Genomic DNA, 18,767 nt, shown 5'->3' with positions numbered 1-18,767 from the left:
AAAGAATTCTGAAACTAAGCATCCTTTCTAATATCAACATTTATAGAGCATTAGTCAGTATATTAGAGGGATCTACGATCCTTAATCAGGTTTTTCATAGCAGTGTTCAGCTGAAGTGATATAGTCCTATTGTCTCCATTATAGAATAAGAAAATCAAAACAAACAAAAAGTCCGGTCTGCCAAAGTATTTCTCACAAAAAGGTCATTCCTTCTCAATTTCATTTTTGAAAGATCAGCATATTACACATTTAAACAAGCAGCTATCAAAGAAGGAAAAACTCCTTCTCATCTAGCCAGGGGCAGGGGGCACTTGCTTTTCAGACACATTATACTACTATTTTCTGCAATAAGTGAAAACATGATCAACATATGTTTTGCCAGGGAAACCTTAAACAAGGTACAAGAGAGCCATCCAGAAGGCACAGAAGAACTTCTAACCGTGCTGAAAAAGTCCCAAAAAGGCCAGATACGACCACAGTGTGCAAATGTTGTTAAGGTTATTTTAACAATGCTGTTTCCATTTCCGAAACCGTGCTCAGGAATGAAAAGAAAAATCTATAAGTTAAGTTTTTGAAATGTTCTCATAATTTTCCTCTTCTTTAGCTATTATATTTTCAGTGGCTATTGTGCTGAATTCCCATGTTTCTAATACATCTCAAGTTTATAAGCTGTTAGACAAGTCAATAAAAGTGTATTTATTATTTTTTAACTTATATATTCATCAAACATGGATTGTGCACTACTGATGACTGCTCACCAGTGCCTACAGGACTTCTAAGAGGGACAAACATAACCTCTAGATAATTAATGTCCTTACGCTTTTTAATAAAACACTAATAACTTACAAAATGTAACTAGCATCTTATTTCTTAACAAAGTTTGTGAGCAAACTTGTAATAATTTGACCTCATGATGGGCAAATTTGTAAGTTACTGGATTTTTGACAGAATAGTCTATAACATAATTTTTAAAATATGTTACACACGCTAGAAAAGTATGCTATGATATTAAAACACAATAGATTTGCATGTGTTTTGCAAAATTGAATATTACAGGAAACTGGTGACTAAATTTTAAAAATTAACATAGTAACTGCCCAGGGCAAGGAGGACTATGATGATAATTATAATGATGATGATAATGACGATCATGATTTATCCCTGTCCTGCTATTGGGTGTACACAATTTTCCAAATAATTTCCCAAGTATTTTGGATATTTTTAAATAAAATACCATGTGAATTCACAACCCAGTGATATATACATTTATAACTTTAAAAAATTGTACTCAGAGCATGTTAAAAGCTTTAAATATCCAACCTGGTGATTATACTTTCTATTGTAAATCTTCTAAATATTCCATTTCTATCATATACTAAACTGATAATTTCAAAAATTAAGTAAGAATATTTACCTTATCTAGCTGCCAATTCCACTCCTGAGAAAACTCAAATCTCTGATTTACCCAGATTGTGCCATGAGGCATTCATTGCTGCTATAATAGTTCTGCCATAAGTTTACCCTCTAATTTAGACTCTTTTCTGCTCTAATTCTCCTACTTTTAAACCTTTAATGTATTTCCATAGTACATTTTCACTCTCCTGATGTTATTTCCAATAGGATATTTTGATGTTTTCCATAATCTTCCTAGGCCACACTAATTCTTTACTCTTTAAGGCTTTCATAACATTTTATTAATAGCATGTATACACTGAATATAGTTATGCACCATGCATCTTCCCTGGTAGATTTTGAGTTCACTGAAAACAAGAAATACATCTTGTTCACTTTCATATCCCCAATATAACAATGCTTTATCAAAACAAAAAAACAGAAACAGATTGGGCGCAGTGGTTCACACCTGTAATCCCAGCATTTTGGGAGGCTAAGGCGGGCGGATCACCTGAGGTCAGGAGCTTAAGACTAGCCTGATAAAGATGGTGAAACCCCATCTCTATTAAAAACACAAAACTAGCCGGGTGTGCTGGTGGGTGCCTGTAATCCCAGCTATTCAGGAGGTCGAGGCAGAAGAATCACTTGAACCTGGGGGCGGAGGTTGCAGTGAGCCAAGAGTGTCATTGCACTCCAGCCTGAGCAAGAAGAGCGAAACTCTGGCTCCAAAAAACAAAAAAGCAAAAGCAAATATGAACACCCAACAACAAAAATATTTAGGCATTTTAGTCACTAATTTTAAAGTGCAAGCCATAATACAATGAAACTTGCAAGGCAAGTTATTGATTCCTTATCCACAAGCATTAAAAATTACAATATGTAAGGGTGGATACAGCGCCATATTGTAAAACAGCATAAACCTTTTCAAAAATGATGAAATAACACAATATTATAAGAGCCCATGTACATAAAACCATAGGGCTTAACTTAGGGAACTGAATAAATGAAGACGAATAATATTGTCATTGGAGAGGTCAAATGTGAAAAGATGTTTATACTGTACAAATTGATTTACAAATCCAAAGCATATCTAGTCATAACTGTAGTGTAATTTTTAGTAGAGTTTGTCAAAATGACTCTAAAATTTATATTGGCAAGAAATATGTAAGATTCTGCATAAGAACAAGATAAATTTGGCCAATTGCAGCATACAATAAATTTAAACCTATTAAAACAATATGACTGTGCTGCAAAAAAGAACAAAGAAAGGAATTAAGCAAAATAAAAAATTCTCTAAAATTTGGGCATTTGCATTAAGATAAATATATCATTTCAAATCCACTAAAATGAAAATATTTAAATAAGCAGGATTAAAATAATTGGCACTTATTAATGTTAAAGAAAATTAGACTTCTACTTCATTCTAAACATAAAAATTGATTAGCGAAGGAAGGGCTGAAGATACAGATATAAAACAAAAACAGCTTCTTAAGAAAAATAGAATATTTTCAAATTTTTCATATAGGGTAGCCCTTCCAGGTGAGACACAACCAGAAAGCTATAAAAGGAATGGCTTGACATATATGTTAAAAACCTCTTTAAAAATGGCATAGTGTTGAGTAAAAACTACTGTGAAGTCTATGCTACACAAAAGGATTAATATCCAAAAACATCCAAAATATATAGGAAAGTATAGTAGGAAACACCTTTGTTCTTTTTCGATTAGGTTTTTAATCTTTTGTTTTTAATTGGGTGATAATTCACAAAAGAAAACATACAAACAGCAAATGGATAATGAAAGGATACACCACTTCTTATAACCAGTAATGAATAACTCTTATAAAATCACTTTTGCCAGTAGACTGTCAAAATCTTTTATATATGGTTCATTGTAATGAGAGATTTGAGGAAATTGGACCCTCTCACACATGGTTGATGGAGGGTTAAATTGGAAAAGCCTTCTGAATACAATTTCTAAGACTTTTTTTAAAAGTCATACTCTTTGAACCCCAAATTCAACTTACAAAAGAAAATCTTAAAAAAATACACATACACAACAAAAGACTATTCACATTCACTGCAGTCTTGATTATAATAGTGAGAAATTAGAAATAACGAAAAAATCCCCAGATTTATTTTTATCAATGAGTCAGAGAACAGACTTCTGTTCATTAAAAAAAAAAAAAAATCTAAACAATAAGAAAGCATAAAGAAAAAATGGCTAGATAAATCCATGCCAAATATTTCACCTGTGAGGAGGATAAAATGTTAGGAATGAAGGGAGTAAAATATTTCACGTTGTATTTCTTGTTTTGTTTTAGTCCTTTACAATTTGCATGCATTCAGGCAAATTTATATATTTAAAAAACAACCAAATAAAGAATGACTACAGCAAGTTTGCCTAATCCAACAACAAATAGTGCCATGAAGATAATAGTCTAAATAAGTCATAATCAATTATCAATTCATGTAACAAATATATACAGGTGCGATTCTGTAGCAAACATTACGGTAGACAGTAGTAATATATGATGACACAAGGCCTTCTCCTCCACATCATCAAAGAACTATCAAGAACCCAGAAAAGCAAGTGGTTGAGCAACAAGGTGACAAGGTAACACAGATCCACAGAGTATCACCTTACTTTTGCTGGGAAGGACACATAAGGCCTCACTGAGGGAGGGTGAGTAAAATCATACATTTTTTCAGTAAATGATAATACACTCAACAGTCAAAAGGAATGGGGATAGCAAGAAATTTCACGTAATGGGCAAAGTCACTCTTACCTGAAGTCATGGACTCTGCTGTGTCACTGTTTGGGGTTGAACTACCGCCTTCACCTCTGCCCCAAAGGCTGTGCAGCCTTAGCTAAGCAACTTAACCTCTCTTAATCTCAATGTCTTAGCTGTAAAATGGCAACAGTGACCACATCCACCCCATTGGTTCATTGGCAAGAATGAAGGAAGTCATTCACAAAAGCATCAGAACAGTAATAGGTATTTGATGAATATTTGCTAACCTTTTACAGAAGCCAAAGAGTGCATCAGGTGTTCAGGAGACTGAGAGAAGATTGATATAGATTGAATAGCAAAATTATGGAATATTTACCATACTACAATGAAATATGAATAATCAACTGCAAGTAAGTGCAGAGAATTTCCCTAAATGAATCTAAAGTTATATTTATTTACTCGCACTATAATACGAAAATTACCTCATGAGCAATAAAACAAATTACAAGTACATATTCAATGAGATTTTCATGTTTTTCAGGTGAATTTATATAAATGATCATGAAATCATTTACTTCAAACTTTTAAGGCTCCCAAAATTGGAATTGAAAGCAATGTTCTGTCTCAGTAAAAGGGAATCTAATTTTTGAAAAAGAAATTTATCCACCAAAATTAAATAAAATATTTCATCTAAAAATAACTTCTATCATTTTCATTTAATGCAGATGAGTCAATAGATCTCTCCTTTTTTTTTTTTTTTTTTTTTTTTTTTTTTTTTTTTTTTTTTTTTTTTTTTTTTTTTTTTTAGATGGACTCTCGCTCTGTTGCCAGGCTGGAGTGCAGTGGCATGATCTCAGCTCACTGCAACCGCTGCAGTCCGGGTTCAAGCCATTCTCCTGCCTCAGCCTCCTGAGTTGCTGGGACCACAGAAATGTGCCACCATGCCCAGCTAACTTTTTTTTTTTTTGCATTTTTAGTAGAGAAAGCGTTTCATCTGTTTGCCAGGATGGTCTTGCTCTTCTGACTTCATGATCTGCCCGCCTTGGCCCCCTAAAGTGCTGGAATTACCAGTGTGAGCCATCATGCCCAACCAGATCCCTATTTTCCATCTGGCCTCTGTCGCTATGCTATTACTACTTATTTACTTTCTCACCATCATTTCAAACCCATACGGATTCACATGAACAACTGCTTCAAAACCCCTTAGTCTTTCCATATCATCTGGATCTTTTATTAGAATAAATACTATTATTTCTAAGAAGCAGCTTAGTGCTCTGGTTAATGGCATAGGATCTATAGATAGATCACCTGCATCCAGGCTGCAGCTTTGCCAATTATCAGCTATGTGACCTCTCTGAGCTTCCATTTCCTTGCACTTAAACTGGGAATAATAATAACACCTGTCTATGTATCTTATAAAAGTTGTGAAAATTAAACAAATTACTATATATAAAATAGAAAAGTATTTGCCTTCTTAAAAGTGGTTAATAATTATTAGCCAATGATAACAGTTTTCTTTGAGTTTCCTACCCTTACTTTGTGGTACTCAACATCTCTTTTTCTGCTCCTCTCTCAGTACATCATCACATTAAATATGCTATCTTTCCGGCTTTCTGGACTCTCTAAACTTCTGTGCCAAAATGTTCTCTCTGTCATACATAAAACTTTCTACAAAGTTTTCAGATTTTACTGCAGAGCAAAAGCTACATATTAATCATTATCTCCACACATGACTATCTCAACAGGCCTTCATATAGCCTGTTATTTCTAAATTTTTGCCCAATAAGATAGCACTATGGCATGAAAAAGTCTTCATTTATCTTTACTAGAACTGAACCCCAGCTCTTACTACACAAATACATTCAATTAGTACAATTTCATTAGCAATTTCCTAACTGATAAATTGTCCTTAGGTTTGCCATTTAAAAATTTGTGCCTAAAATTGTTCATGCCTGGTCAGAGTAAGGCACTGATACAGCACCACTCACCAAAAAAGAGCAATATTAGAAACTAAGAAAAATGATTCTTGGTTTCTTTCATAGCAATAAAGAAGGCAAAAGTCAGAGTATTTTTTTTAAATAGAAAAGCAACTGAAATTTTTTTCTTAACCTCTGTATTACTTGTGTTTTCTCCTTTATACTACTTGTTTCTATAAAAACCAATCTCTGTAATTAGATCCCAAACTTTGGCTTTGCATCTATCAAAGTAATTATCAAGTCTTCTGTGTGTAAGCTCATTATTTCGATGGATTCGAATGCTGTATTGTGTAATATGCTTTTTAACAAATGGAAGAGAATTGAATTTTGATTAAATACATAAACTGTAAAAGCAGTTTCAGGTTCCATGTATGAAACAAAGCCTATTACTAAGAAAAGTCATGTGTTAATATCAGCACAGGCATAACTAGCCAGTTTCCCATGATTATCTTAGAAGAAAATGTGGTAAATCATGATAACCAGGTAAGTAGAGAGAGTCACCCATGTCTTAATTGACAGCTCGTATAATTTGATTATTAAAATTAAAACTACACTTGGATGTGAAACAGTATAAAATATTAAACGGACTGAGTTTGTTTTACTTTTTAGTCGCAAAATTGAGAAAATAGCTTCAGTTCATGAGCAACATTATTTCATTTAATGACTGTTCAAAGGAATAACTGATTTTAATATTATAAATCTAGTTATGAAAATAACACAAATACTACTGTAGTACAACTAAAGTCTTTTATAAGATTGACATATATTTTGTAGAGAAAAGTTTTACCCAGTGGAATACTTATTTCTGTTTTGCAGCATACTCTTCTTAGAATGAATAACTTTCAAAAAATTTAAAAAGATATACTTGTAAATAGCAGGGGAAAAAATGTCATTACTTTAAGGCATTTTCTATTAAAACTTAAACATGGCATAATGGTCATTTTATAGAGTTCGTTATTAAAATTGGGAAGAGATTATTAATCTTCAGTGTTAAATCGACTTGTGGAGAAAATGTCCAAGCTCATCCTGATTTAGAAATACTCTATAGCTATTATTGACAGAAAGTTTGGGAGACTAAATAGAATTCATATCCAAAGCCAAAGAACATAAGATAGAAATAGATTTTTTAAATGCCATAAATAAAAAACTTATATATACTAAGTAGCTTAGTAGAGGAAGTTTTGCAGGTACGGATTTTTATTGGGGAGATCCACAGGAAAACGTACCTGGCTAGGCTGAAGGCATCGTCGATCAAACCTGCTCGGTTACTGACAGAAAGAACCTAAGGCCAATTAGAAAAAACAATAGGATAATTTAGGATTAAAATGGCAGATGTTCACATATCAAAAAAAGATATTTGATAAGCAAATCTGGAGTGTACCTCATGATTCCTGATTAATTGATCAATTAATAATCTCCAGTTCCTTAGGTCATAGTTGACTCTAAAATAGCCAGTTTGATTGATGTTCCCCAGCAGCCAGCTTCCTTTGTCCAAATAAGTTATTCTGTGGTGTTCTGAAAACAGCGTTTTTGGGATAAATAGATTTAAAATTTTAAGAGTTAAAATAGAATGAAGCATGCTTTCTTAACACCAGATATAATAATACCAATAATTAAAAGTGAATGTCATTCTAAATACCTAATTGAAACCTACTCTTTAATCACTTGCATCTAGAATTTGCTAGAAAAACCTTTAGTTGGTTAATCACCATCATCTCAATTAACTGTTTTCCTCTAATTACCATTTTTATTTTTGACAAAACCTCATTATATATACATAATTTTCTTTCTCAAATTAAGTGTAACCTAGAAATCTACGGCTATATTCAGGTGACTTCTAATTAGATCATATGGGGATATAAGACTAGAATGAAAGAAGAGGTTTTAGATGTGTATTCTATTAATTTTATTCAGTAAAAAAAAGATGAAAACAAAAGAATTCATTTACTTAAAAGTCACTGTTGTATCTTGCCTTTTTTCTTGTGCTTTATTGGGGGAACTAATAAATAGCAGACTTTTCAACATCATCAATAATGCTAGTAAAATAAACCTTGTTCAGGATTTTAATATTTCCACATACAATTATAAACAAAGATAATAAATTCTGCTTATTGGGATCACTTTGGAAAATGGTAACTTGTTTATGCTTACCAGCTAATTCAATTAATATAACCCAGTAAAAACTAAAAACGATATTATAACTTCTTACATATTTAACTCCTTCAAAAATGATACAGAGAGAGGACATTATTCACTGCACATTTAGTCTATATTGACTCCACAGAAACACAGTTCACAACTCTAATAATTTTGTTGTTGATTTTCAGGACGCATGTTTTATAAAATTTACACAGTAAAGTTGACTTTAAATGTACACAGGCCCACACAGACATACATAGTCTGATAACTAGGAGGAAAAAATATCAAAACCACACGGGTCTACTCTAATTTCTACAATGACTCAAAGCCATAAAAGGCATCACAGAAACCATAGGCCTCTGCTGGTGATACATCTCTAATTCTTACTCATGTCAAACGTTTTACACATTCATACTCCAAAATAGGAAATAAATTTACCTTAATTTCCTTGAAGGAATACATTTACAGAGTACTGTCTCTCAAATAGAGACCACACAAGAAGAGTTTATACCACAAAACTTACTGGGTGGACATTAATGACCATTCATTTCTCAGGTTTAGAATGAAGTTAACTAATTAAACCAATGCATGTTATAGATGATCAGTTTTCAAAAATCTACAGTAAGCTGTAGATTTTATCATTTTATGCCATTGATTCTCTTTCATCCTTAATTTCCTTATTTGTAACCTGAGGGACAACTAATGGCCCTTAAGTTTCCTTCCAAATCTATGATTCAGTGGAAGAAGACATTTAGATGTACCATATTTATATACTATACTTAATTCATGGAACTCAGAGAAATAAAACATCAAATATTTTTTCAAAAATGCAAATCATTTCTCAAGTCTCTGAAACTATGATTTTATAGTTTTCTAAAGTTAATATGTTTATTCAAACAATAGCTACAAAGATTTAGAATGTCATATCTATTTTACAGATGTAAAAATAACAGCAGAAATAAGTAAGAAATGGTGGCTGATGCCCGTAATACCAGCACTTTGGGAGGCCGAGGTAGGCAGATCACAAGGTCAGGAGTTCGAGACAACGTTGGCCAACATAGTAAAACCCCGTCTCTACTAAAAATACAAAAATTAGCCAGGTGTGGTGGCACAAGCCTGTAATCCCAGCTATTTAGGAGGCTGAGGCAGGCGAATCGCTTGAACCCAGGAGGCAGAGGTTGCAGTGGGCTGAGACTGCGGCACTGCACTCCAGACTGGGCAACAGAGTGAGACTCCCTCTCAAAAAAAATGAAAAAAAATAAATAAAAAGTTGCATCCATGTAATCTCTCTCAAAAAAAAAAAAAAAGAAAAAAGAAAGAAAGAAAACTGAGAATGCTGAAAAAAAAAAAAAAAAAGAAAAAAGAAAGAAAGAAAACTGAGAATGCTGTTTCTTTTTTATTAAACAATCTTGGCATCCTTGAAGGCAGAATTAATTAATTTCTAAGTGTCTTCAAGGATACTAAGATTTTTATAACAAAAATTATTTAAACTATAATTGAATTCACTTGAGCTGAGAAAAGTTGATAAATTTTGTCTAAGAATTATTTCTTTTTTCAAAAAGTTACAATGTTAAAGCATCAAGTTTAATATATAAATACATAATTTAGATTTTTACAAGTTTGACATGGTCATACATTCCTATAACAGTAACTCTATTTTTAAAGTTATTTCCTGTTCACATTTTAGACAACTAGAATAACTTAGTCCCATGTGATCTGCTTGGATCTAGTTTTTAAACTTATTCAAGTTCAACAACTTATAGATATGTTATAGTCAAATTTAAGTTAATATGTATATTAAAATAGGAAAATAATTCCTGTACCTTCTACAATGTCTGACCAGAATAAGAAAGACAGGCTTCTATTGTTTTGAAGTGTGTCATTATTAAATTTACTACTAAAACCTGAAGGTTATTACTGTTCATGAATATTTTTATGCCTTTGTTACAAATGAGATCGTTGGAGAAATGATTCCCTGAAAAATTTTGTAATAGATTTTTAAATATCTTTTCAGTTCTAGTTAATTATATCCCTAAAATGTTCTTCAAATGAACTAATGGCAAGCAATGAATTTTAAAGAGATCTTTTCCAATGGCCTAATGAGGTATGGTATTTGATGAGTATCATAATAAAATGTATGGAAGTTATATCTTGATGCTGACAATAATAATTAAAAATTATATTTAGAATGTATCCAAAATGGCACACGGCTTAGACTATTGAGGTACAGAGCAGTTCGTATTTTGTAATATTTCATATTCTATACTTCCTTTTGGAATAAAAATGAAAAATAGATTAGGTATCTCTACCCAATAATTGCTGGTTGCAAAGAATGGTAATTTAAAAATTTTTTAAAAAGGTCAACCAGAGTAACAAGAGTAACATATGAGACAAACTCAGGTAAAATAATACATTACTAGTTTTGATCACTGGACTTGGGAAAATCAAATGAGGATATTTTGTAAAACTTACAAAGAAACATGTGCATATAATCAAAGACACCACATTATGTAACTGACAGATCTGCAAAGCAACCTACCATTGTATTAAAATTGTGTGTGTGTGTGTGTGTGTGTGTGTGTGTGTTTGCAAAGTCAGGGGAAGGATAGGAAGCAAAGAAAGCCAAGTTCCTAAAGTCACCTCTTTACTTAACCAACTGACTTTTTGAACAAATTACTTCTCAAGCCTTAATATCCTCATTTGTAAAATGTGGATAAAATAAAATGCATTTGAAAGGTTGTGAATCTCAAATAAACTAGGGTTTGAAGAAAGCAATACCGCATTATGCTACTTTTCATGTCTGCTTTAATTTTCAGGATCAATTTCTCTTCTATTTTAATATTTTCCCTCCTAACATTTGGCATTATATGCATTCCTCTCCACTAACCATTAATGGAATAGTCACTCAACATGCAAGCTACTACATATATAAATGTCTAAATTTTTGATATTTTCAAAAGAATGAAAAATATAAACACTTCAACCTGTTTTCTGAAACTGAAATAATCGGTTTAAAAATTATTTTTAAGCTAAAATGATCTATGCTTTACGTTGGCATTAAGTAAATATCATCTAAAGTAGTTTCAAAAATTGAATGTCAGGCTGGGCGCGGTGGCTCACGCCTGTAATCGCAGCACTTTGGGAGGCTGAGGTGGACGGATTACCTGAGGTTGAGAGATGGAGACCAGCCTGACCAATATGGAGAAACCCTGTCTTTATTTAAGAAAAAACAAAAATTAGCCGGGCATGGTGGTGCATTCCTGTAATCCCAGCTACTCAGGAGGCTGAGGCAAGAGAATAGTTTGAACCCGGGAGGCAGAGGTTGAGGTGAGCCAAGATCACACCACTGCACTCCAGCCTGGGCAAAAAGAGTGAAACTCTCTTTCAAAAAAAACCAAAACAAAACAAAAATTGATATGTCAAGAATATATGATGATTCAAATCAAATTTATACTTTATATTATCCACCACTGACTGCCTTAATATAATGTAGATCAAAGCTATATCACTAATGACAATGAAAACTACAAAAACATTGACCTCATTGTTATAATTAAATATGGAACTGTTTTACACATATTTATAAGAATTGGGGAGAATTTTTTCTTCATGTTTTTGTTAGAAAGTTTTTAGTTCACAATATTTTGAAAAAGAGGAGATAGGACAACATATAAAAGGAAACAAGAATTAACAATCTTTTCTCCTTTTTTCCTCATTTTTGTTTGCTGTTAGTTTTTTTATTAGTCATCAGAATAAATTACTTCATTAAAAAATTGAATACAATTAAGCTGGGACTGAAAAGGCAAACAGGAAAGTGTTTGGTCCTTCAGATGCCTCTTGTAAACTGTAAATTTTTGTATTTATAAAGTTTTCAGAAGCCATTTCAGGAAACATTATCTTAGTATGGGGAAATCTGCAAAAATTTCAACATTCTAAATGTGACAACTTTATATTAAACAGAAGATAGTGCTATGAATGTGTCATTTTTCATTAAAATGTTCAACTCGTACATTACACAACTTTGGAGGGCCTGTGCCATTCATAGCATAGCCTGTGCAAATATCGCCTCCTAGAGTCAGGTACTGTGCAAACTTTGCAGCTGTATATAAGGACCATACATATCAAGATAGGTGATATTTTACGCAAACGTATGGTTTGAATCAATACATTGTTTTATTCTTGAATAATAATGAAAGACTGTAAAGGAAAGCTATTCCTCAAATATAACCTCTGGCTATTGGTCAAGGAAAGCTGGGATATTATTCTTTTTTCTGAGATGGAGTGTCGCTCTGTCACCAGGCTGGAGTACAGTGGAGCGATGATCTTGGCTCACTGCAGCCTCCACCTTCCGGAGTCAAGCGATTCTCCTGCCTTAGCCTCCTGAGTAGCTGGGACCACAGGTGCGTGCCACCACTTCTGGCTAATTTTTGTATTTTTAGTCAAGACAGGGTTTCACCATGTTGGCTAGGCTGGTCTCAAACTCCTGATCTCAAGTGATTCACCTGCCTTGGCCTCCCAAGGTGCTGGGATTACAGGTGTGAGCCACCGTGCCCAGCTTGGGGTACTATTCTTGATACTCTGTGAGGAATAAAAAGATATCATGAATAAAAGCATGGAAATAACTAGAAAGTTAGAAGAAATGGACCCAGAAAAGTATCCACAAGAATTACTCATCCTGAATCCTAGCCCAAAAAGTGAAGTTTTGGGCTAATTCTAATGTTTGATTAGTATCTTTACACCCCTTTCAATTTTCCCATTTCCATTCTACCTGCCAAAGATAAATATTTTACTTTATTTCTGAAGATAGTTCTTTCTCAAGCTTGTAGGAACCTTATGCAGAGATGACTTCTTTCTAATTTGATCATTATAACAACTCACTGCTCTCACTCATCACTTCACAATAACTTATGTAGATAAACAACTACATGACAGGAAAAGACAAATATAAAGTCAAATAATACAGGAACTGTAAATTCAGAATCAAGGTACAAATACTAATTCTAGTAAATGAAAAAATAGATTATAATAAACAATTTAAAAGGAAAAACAATTTTTGAAGTATTTCAATGCATCACTATATTACATATCAATGTTTCATATACAGTATATATAAATGAAAGCATATGTTTTCATCATATGTCTTTATATGTTAGAAATACAATAACCTGAAAATGTATGTAAACATCTACATGGAACTATAAGTGTTCATACTGCTAATAACCAGATTAGATTTCACTGTAGCAACTTTTCTTGCATGCATACATGTATGTACTCTGAGCACTTAACCCACCCCTATAATATCAGGGCTGAGGAGAAGAAACTGTATTTGTTTACTAATTTATACTCGCCCTATTTCAAATTAAAAAATTGTGGCTTTTTAAAATAAGGCTTATGAAAGAGCAAAATAATATCAATTAACAGCATCTGAGGAAGGAGTAGGAAAAACAATACCTGGGCACACTTGACTGTCTAAATCTAAATGAGATGTTACATAAAAGATGACAATTAGCTTTTTTCTAACTCAATGGAAAACAGAAATAAAAGAGACCTGTTTCACACTCTAGAAGGAAGGCTATATATTGGATTCAAGAAATAGCTTTCTGACAGTAAATTGAAATAGGTCACTATCTTATTTGAAGATATTTAGAAAGAGAATAGAATCTCATCTCTCCCTGCTCCTTGAGGTTTGACCCCACATAAGAGATGGCTTGCTGACCTGTCCAAGCCCCCCACCTTCTGGTCCTGTAATTACATAATTCTATGGAGAATATTGCCTGTCTTATCCTTTAAAGAGACAGTCTGGTAAAGAGAAGACAGGAAAGTGGAATTAAAAATGAGTCCTATGTTTCCAGCATTTGGCATACTGTTCTATTTGAGGTTATAATTATATTTTAATTACATGTGGAGTTATAAAATAATACAATTTTATATTTTTTATTTTTATTTTTGTTGTTGCAGAAAGTTGATTTTACTTAGGTAGAGAAAGAAAAGGAAAGGAGAAGAAGAGAAAGGCTTCCACAAAGAGTGTGGAAGGGGATTTCAGAGGGGGAAGTCCCAGAGGGGCTCCCACCATGTGGAAATAATACAATTCTAAACACTTAGGATTAGTATTACAAATACTTATTTTTCAGTTTTCTCTTTAACATTAAAGAAACAAATACATTTAGTAATTACATAAACAGACTGAAATTAGACCATTTAGAAACTATACTATATCTAATTTTATGGGGGTGATAATCATTCTCTTATATTCTCTTTATTCACATTTTATAACAGCTGAAACCAGAGGTTAAGTTGCTAAACAATTATCTGAAACCAGATAGTTCCTCAGGGGAGAATATGTAGTTTACCTGATTTGTTAGACACCCAAATAATTGCTTCTGAAGACACATGGCTTCTATTTCCTACCACAATAGTTAATGGAATCTGCCACAGGTAACTGCAAAATAAAAGAGAAGCTTGAAGAATAAAAATAGCTATATCAAAACAAAAACAAAAAACATTTCCCATGCGCCTTCTTTGTGATTTTTATTACTCTCATTAGGTGAACTAAAAAAATTCCAGTCATAAAAGTAAGGCATAAGTCAAAAAGATGAATTCACTCTTTCAATGACATTAAGAAGACTTGGCCTCTAAGAATTTTAATTTCAGTGCAAAGAGAACTGCCAACAAAACATTTTATCTTGGAAAATAAAGATTTGCATTTTGCATTTGAAATAAAAAGTAACTAATATCTATACAGCTGGGCCATATTGATTAAAGTCTAAATATAACTCCTTTCTACTTGTTTTTATGCTAGATTAAGACACATTTCAGTGGCTTCATGCATTTACATTTTAATAGTCTCCTTATTTATTATCTAATGACTCTGTGGGACTCTATTAAGGTACTTTACAGAACAGTTAATATGGCATATCTAAAGTTACTCAGAGGAAAAGAAAAAACTAAACTAATCAGATTCCCCTATAATCCAGATAAGCAGAAAGAATATTGTGGGACACACTTAATGCTCTGTTATGTGAATTTCTAACTTAATGTGTCAAAGCATCCACCAACAGGCAGGGACCAATCATGAATCTCAGCTATTAAAGAGAAGCATTTTGTAACATTTATCTTTTTACGGGATTAAAAATTGAGGCCTATATTTATACATGAAGTAATGTCAGTTTAGTCTCAGATGAGTGGCCAGAGATATGCTAGACGATTTTACAATAAGTCCAATGATTATATTCGTTTTCTTCCTTGAAATATAGCCAGATAATTTCAGTCTATCATTTCACCATTATCAACAGGGTAGCCAAAAATTCCGGTATGGAAAAAATATTTTTCTATTTTGGAAATGTAAGAAGAGGCATTGTGTGACCTCAATAACTGTGAGAATAAATGAAGAATTGAAAAATGTTCAGGAAACATGCAAGAGGGTAATAAACATTATAACGAATGTGTCTTTTTGAGGAGTAAGAGAGAAGGACATTGCCTCATGTGGAATTTGACTATTTTATTATTTCATGTTTCGCATTCACAATAAACAGAACTCAGCAATAGTAAAGAGTCCAAATGGAAGGTTGGAAGAAATTCATAATTTTATACTCTTATCTCCAGTATGGAAAGTCAAAATAATATGTTTACAGTTCTTAATTTTAAAACTGTATGCTATACTTAATAAAAAAAAAAAACATTTTGGAGTGCCAATTATGTGGAGGTACTATGCTATACTAGTATGGACTCCATACAATCCATTTGGTAATAAAACAATTTATAGTAGCAAACTCTATATTGACCCTTCAGATATTAGTTCATGAACAACAACCCATGTAAACTTTTTAACAAATACTTCCAAGCTTCCAACATAGGATTAAGACTATGCCCCAGATATTTAATGACAGATTTGCTGTGAGGAGGAGACAAAAACTGATATATTTCATTAACAACTCTTCTCTAAAAATAATGGATCTCTTTTGGTGAATTAGAATAGTTAAGAGACAACAATGTCCAATTCTGGGACTGGTTCTCAAATTAAATGATAAGCTCGTTTCTGTGCACCTAGATCTTGAAAAATCCTGAAAATATGAGGCATTTCTAGTCTAAATCATAAATTACTATTGAATTTGATTGAATGAACTTGGAATAAAATGAAATAAAAGGCATAAAACCCATCTATAGGTAAGATAGATTAACTTAATAAACTTGACTTTGGTACATATCGTCCAAATTGAGTTGGGTCAGCTAAATTGTGAAGCCAGGTAAGTACTTGTCAAAAGGCGAAGAATATAAAAAATTGAGAACATTTACAAATTCTCAAGGATAAATGTGTTTTTTTTGTAGCATGATCATAAAATGTTTGTGAATCACTGTATGCCCCAATATAAATAAATATAATTTCTATGTATTTAAATTATTTATTCTAAACAACTAGAGATTATGATAAAAATTGGTTTGTTTCAACATTTGGGTTTTAGAAAAAAATCTCTAAAATACAGGAAAATGATTCACATAAATACTGGCATGTCAATACCATATATATACAGCAAGGTCCAAAATGTCAGACATTGTATCGCACAGCTGTTCTGATACAAGTTAACTATATGGTTTGGGGATACAAGCTTTGAGGCATTTTGTAAAACTTAAAAAAAAAATTCTATTTTTCCTGAGAACATTTTTTGTTCCCTAGTCTATGTGTGTCTGTGTATATGCACACACACTACCAAAATCTACATAGTCACAAAGACAAAAGTTCCAAGCTACCAAGCACATTTGAAATTTGTATTTTCTGAATTACTGTGCTGTCAATACATTTCATAACTTTTCAAATTAAAATCAAAGAAAGCCTGATAATTATGTTGTTTTGTGATTATAACTTAAAAGACTAGAAAACCCTAAACATAGTTGAGTGAAAAGCCCTGTGTGTTGTAAAGAAATCTGAGACTCCAATGGATTACGCTTAAAAAGATATTAGAAAAAATAACTTAGGAAATTAGATTGTGTTCCAGCTGTTTCAGTTTAACTTGAATTTTTGTCATCTGATTTTAAGCATTAAAAAAGACCCCCCAAGATAATTTTTTCTTTAACAGTGCCTGGGACTACCTCTCTTCATCAGTCATTTTCATTGTTATAATAAAACAACTTTTATTCTAATGGTTATATTAAGGTAGCAGTGAATAGGTGTATATAAACTTGAATGAGACATCTTTTTATAAAATAGCATCAATATTAATGAAGCATTTGTGCAGATTTTGTGAAAACCGTTCAGATGTCACTGTCATCAGGGCATTAAGAGAAGGAAAATATGACTGTGGAGGTAAGTATAATTCACTGCAGCAAAGAACGCTGAGAAGCTCCTCAGTGTATAGGGAGACATTACTTAACATCGCAATGCATTAACTTTATAAAGAAAAAGGCTACACAAATTCACAACTTCCCAAGTACCAAAATTCTAGAATATACTTTACACTCTGTTACACATCAACTAACTTAATGTGACTATTTAGTTATGTAAAGATCTTGCCTTTCTATGCTGTAATACAACTATTACATACAAAAATATAATTACTAGATTTACTTAAAATGTTCTAGGCATATTGCTGTGATGTTCCAATATTTCTTAGAAAAATAAAAAGACAATTGATTTTCCTGGCTCAGAAAACGTACTCAATTGACAGAATTTCTGGAATAGATAGGCAGTTGGTTTTACTCCATCAACTGTTTTCATTGTGAAGTAAAGATCTAGGAAGGTTATATACATAGGCCAGATAGAGTTGCATTGAAGCTTTGATCCGAATGTTATAGTTAATTAAATGATCAATACTATAAAATTGCAATAATACATTTTCAGCTGTAAGCTCTATAATTGCAAAATAAATAGAAAATCATTTTTGAGACTAATAGGATGCCCTACATTATCCTACTCTTAATATTTTATATGCTAAGTTCTCAGAATTCAAACTCATCCATATGATTTTATAACTCCAGAAGACAAAGCAACAAAGCTGTCTAGATGTTACATATGCTTATACAGACGGGGAGAGATTCTTCCTTTAAAGAATCAGACCCTTGGCTGGTACATCTGAAGTATGTTATAGGTTGACAGCATGTTTTTGTCCAAAATTTGTTCTGTCATCTGCGTGTCCTTTATGTTTTTCTGCATCAATGATGCTTGTGTCAGACTGATCATTCTCAAAGGCCTGGCCTGAATCTCTCTAACTTTGTCACAGTCAAGTAGTTTTTATGTACTTCCTGGCAAGGCCAGAGTTGATGCCTACGCTGTGCTTGTTTTGCCTGGGGCCAGACATCAGAGGATTAGAAACAACACTTGGCAGATGTGGGGAATCCAGGCTGGGAGAAGAAGCATTGACAGAGTCAGTCCCTAACAGTGGTGACAGCGTGGCAGGGTACTAGCACATTCCATGAGTCCACACAGTTGGATTGCAGAGGGTAGTGTGTTGAAGGTAAATATAGACTGTCTATGGTGAGGGAGATGTAAGACATTGCTTTCCTGAATCGGATTCCAAATGTAGTCACCAGAAACATT

The 18,767-nt window shown here is 32.7% G+C and overlaps 1 protein-coding gene across 1 annotated transcript in view; it reads right to left on the bottom strand.

Annotated features, from left to right (window-relative positions):
* The window catches only part of TRHDE (thyrotropin releasing hormone degrading enzyme), a 391,885-nt gene that overhangs the window by 87,144 nt on the left and 285,974 nt on the right, over window positions 1-18,767 (bottom strand). The window contains exons 10-12 of the mRNA XM_017510084.2: window positions 14,590-14,678; window positions 7,482-7,615; window positions 7,327-7,382 (exon numbers count right to left, since the gene is read on the bottom strand). Coding sequence (XP_017365573.1) covers window positions 7,327-7,382; window positions 7,482-7,615; window positions 14,590-14,678 — 279 coding nt within the window. The remainder of the gene's footprint in view (window positions 1-7,326; window positions 7,383-7,481; window positions 7,616-14,589; window positions 14,679-18,767) is intronic.

The sequence above is a fragment of the Cebus imitator genome, unplaced genomic scaffold (genome assembly GCF_001604975.1).
Source record: "Cebus imitator isolate Cc_AM_T3 unplaced genomic scaffold, Cebus_imitator-1.0 Scaffold429, whole genome shotgun sequence".
NCBI classification, from domain to species: domain Eukaryota; kingdom Metazoa; phylum Chordata; class Mammalia; order Primates; family Cebidae; genus Cebus; species Cebus imitator.
Note: the sequence above shows the minus strand (reverse complement) of the source record. Positions and strands in the feature narration are given on the sequence as shown.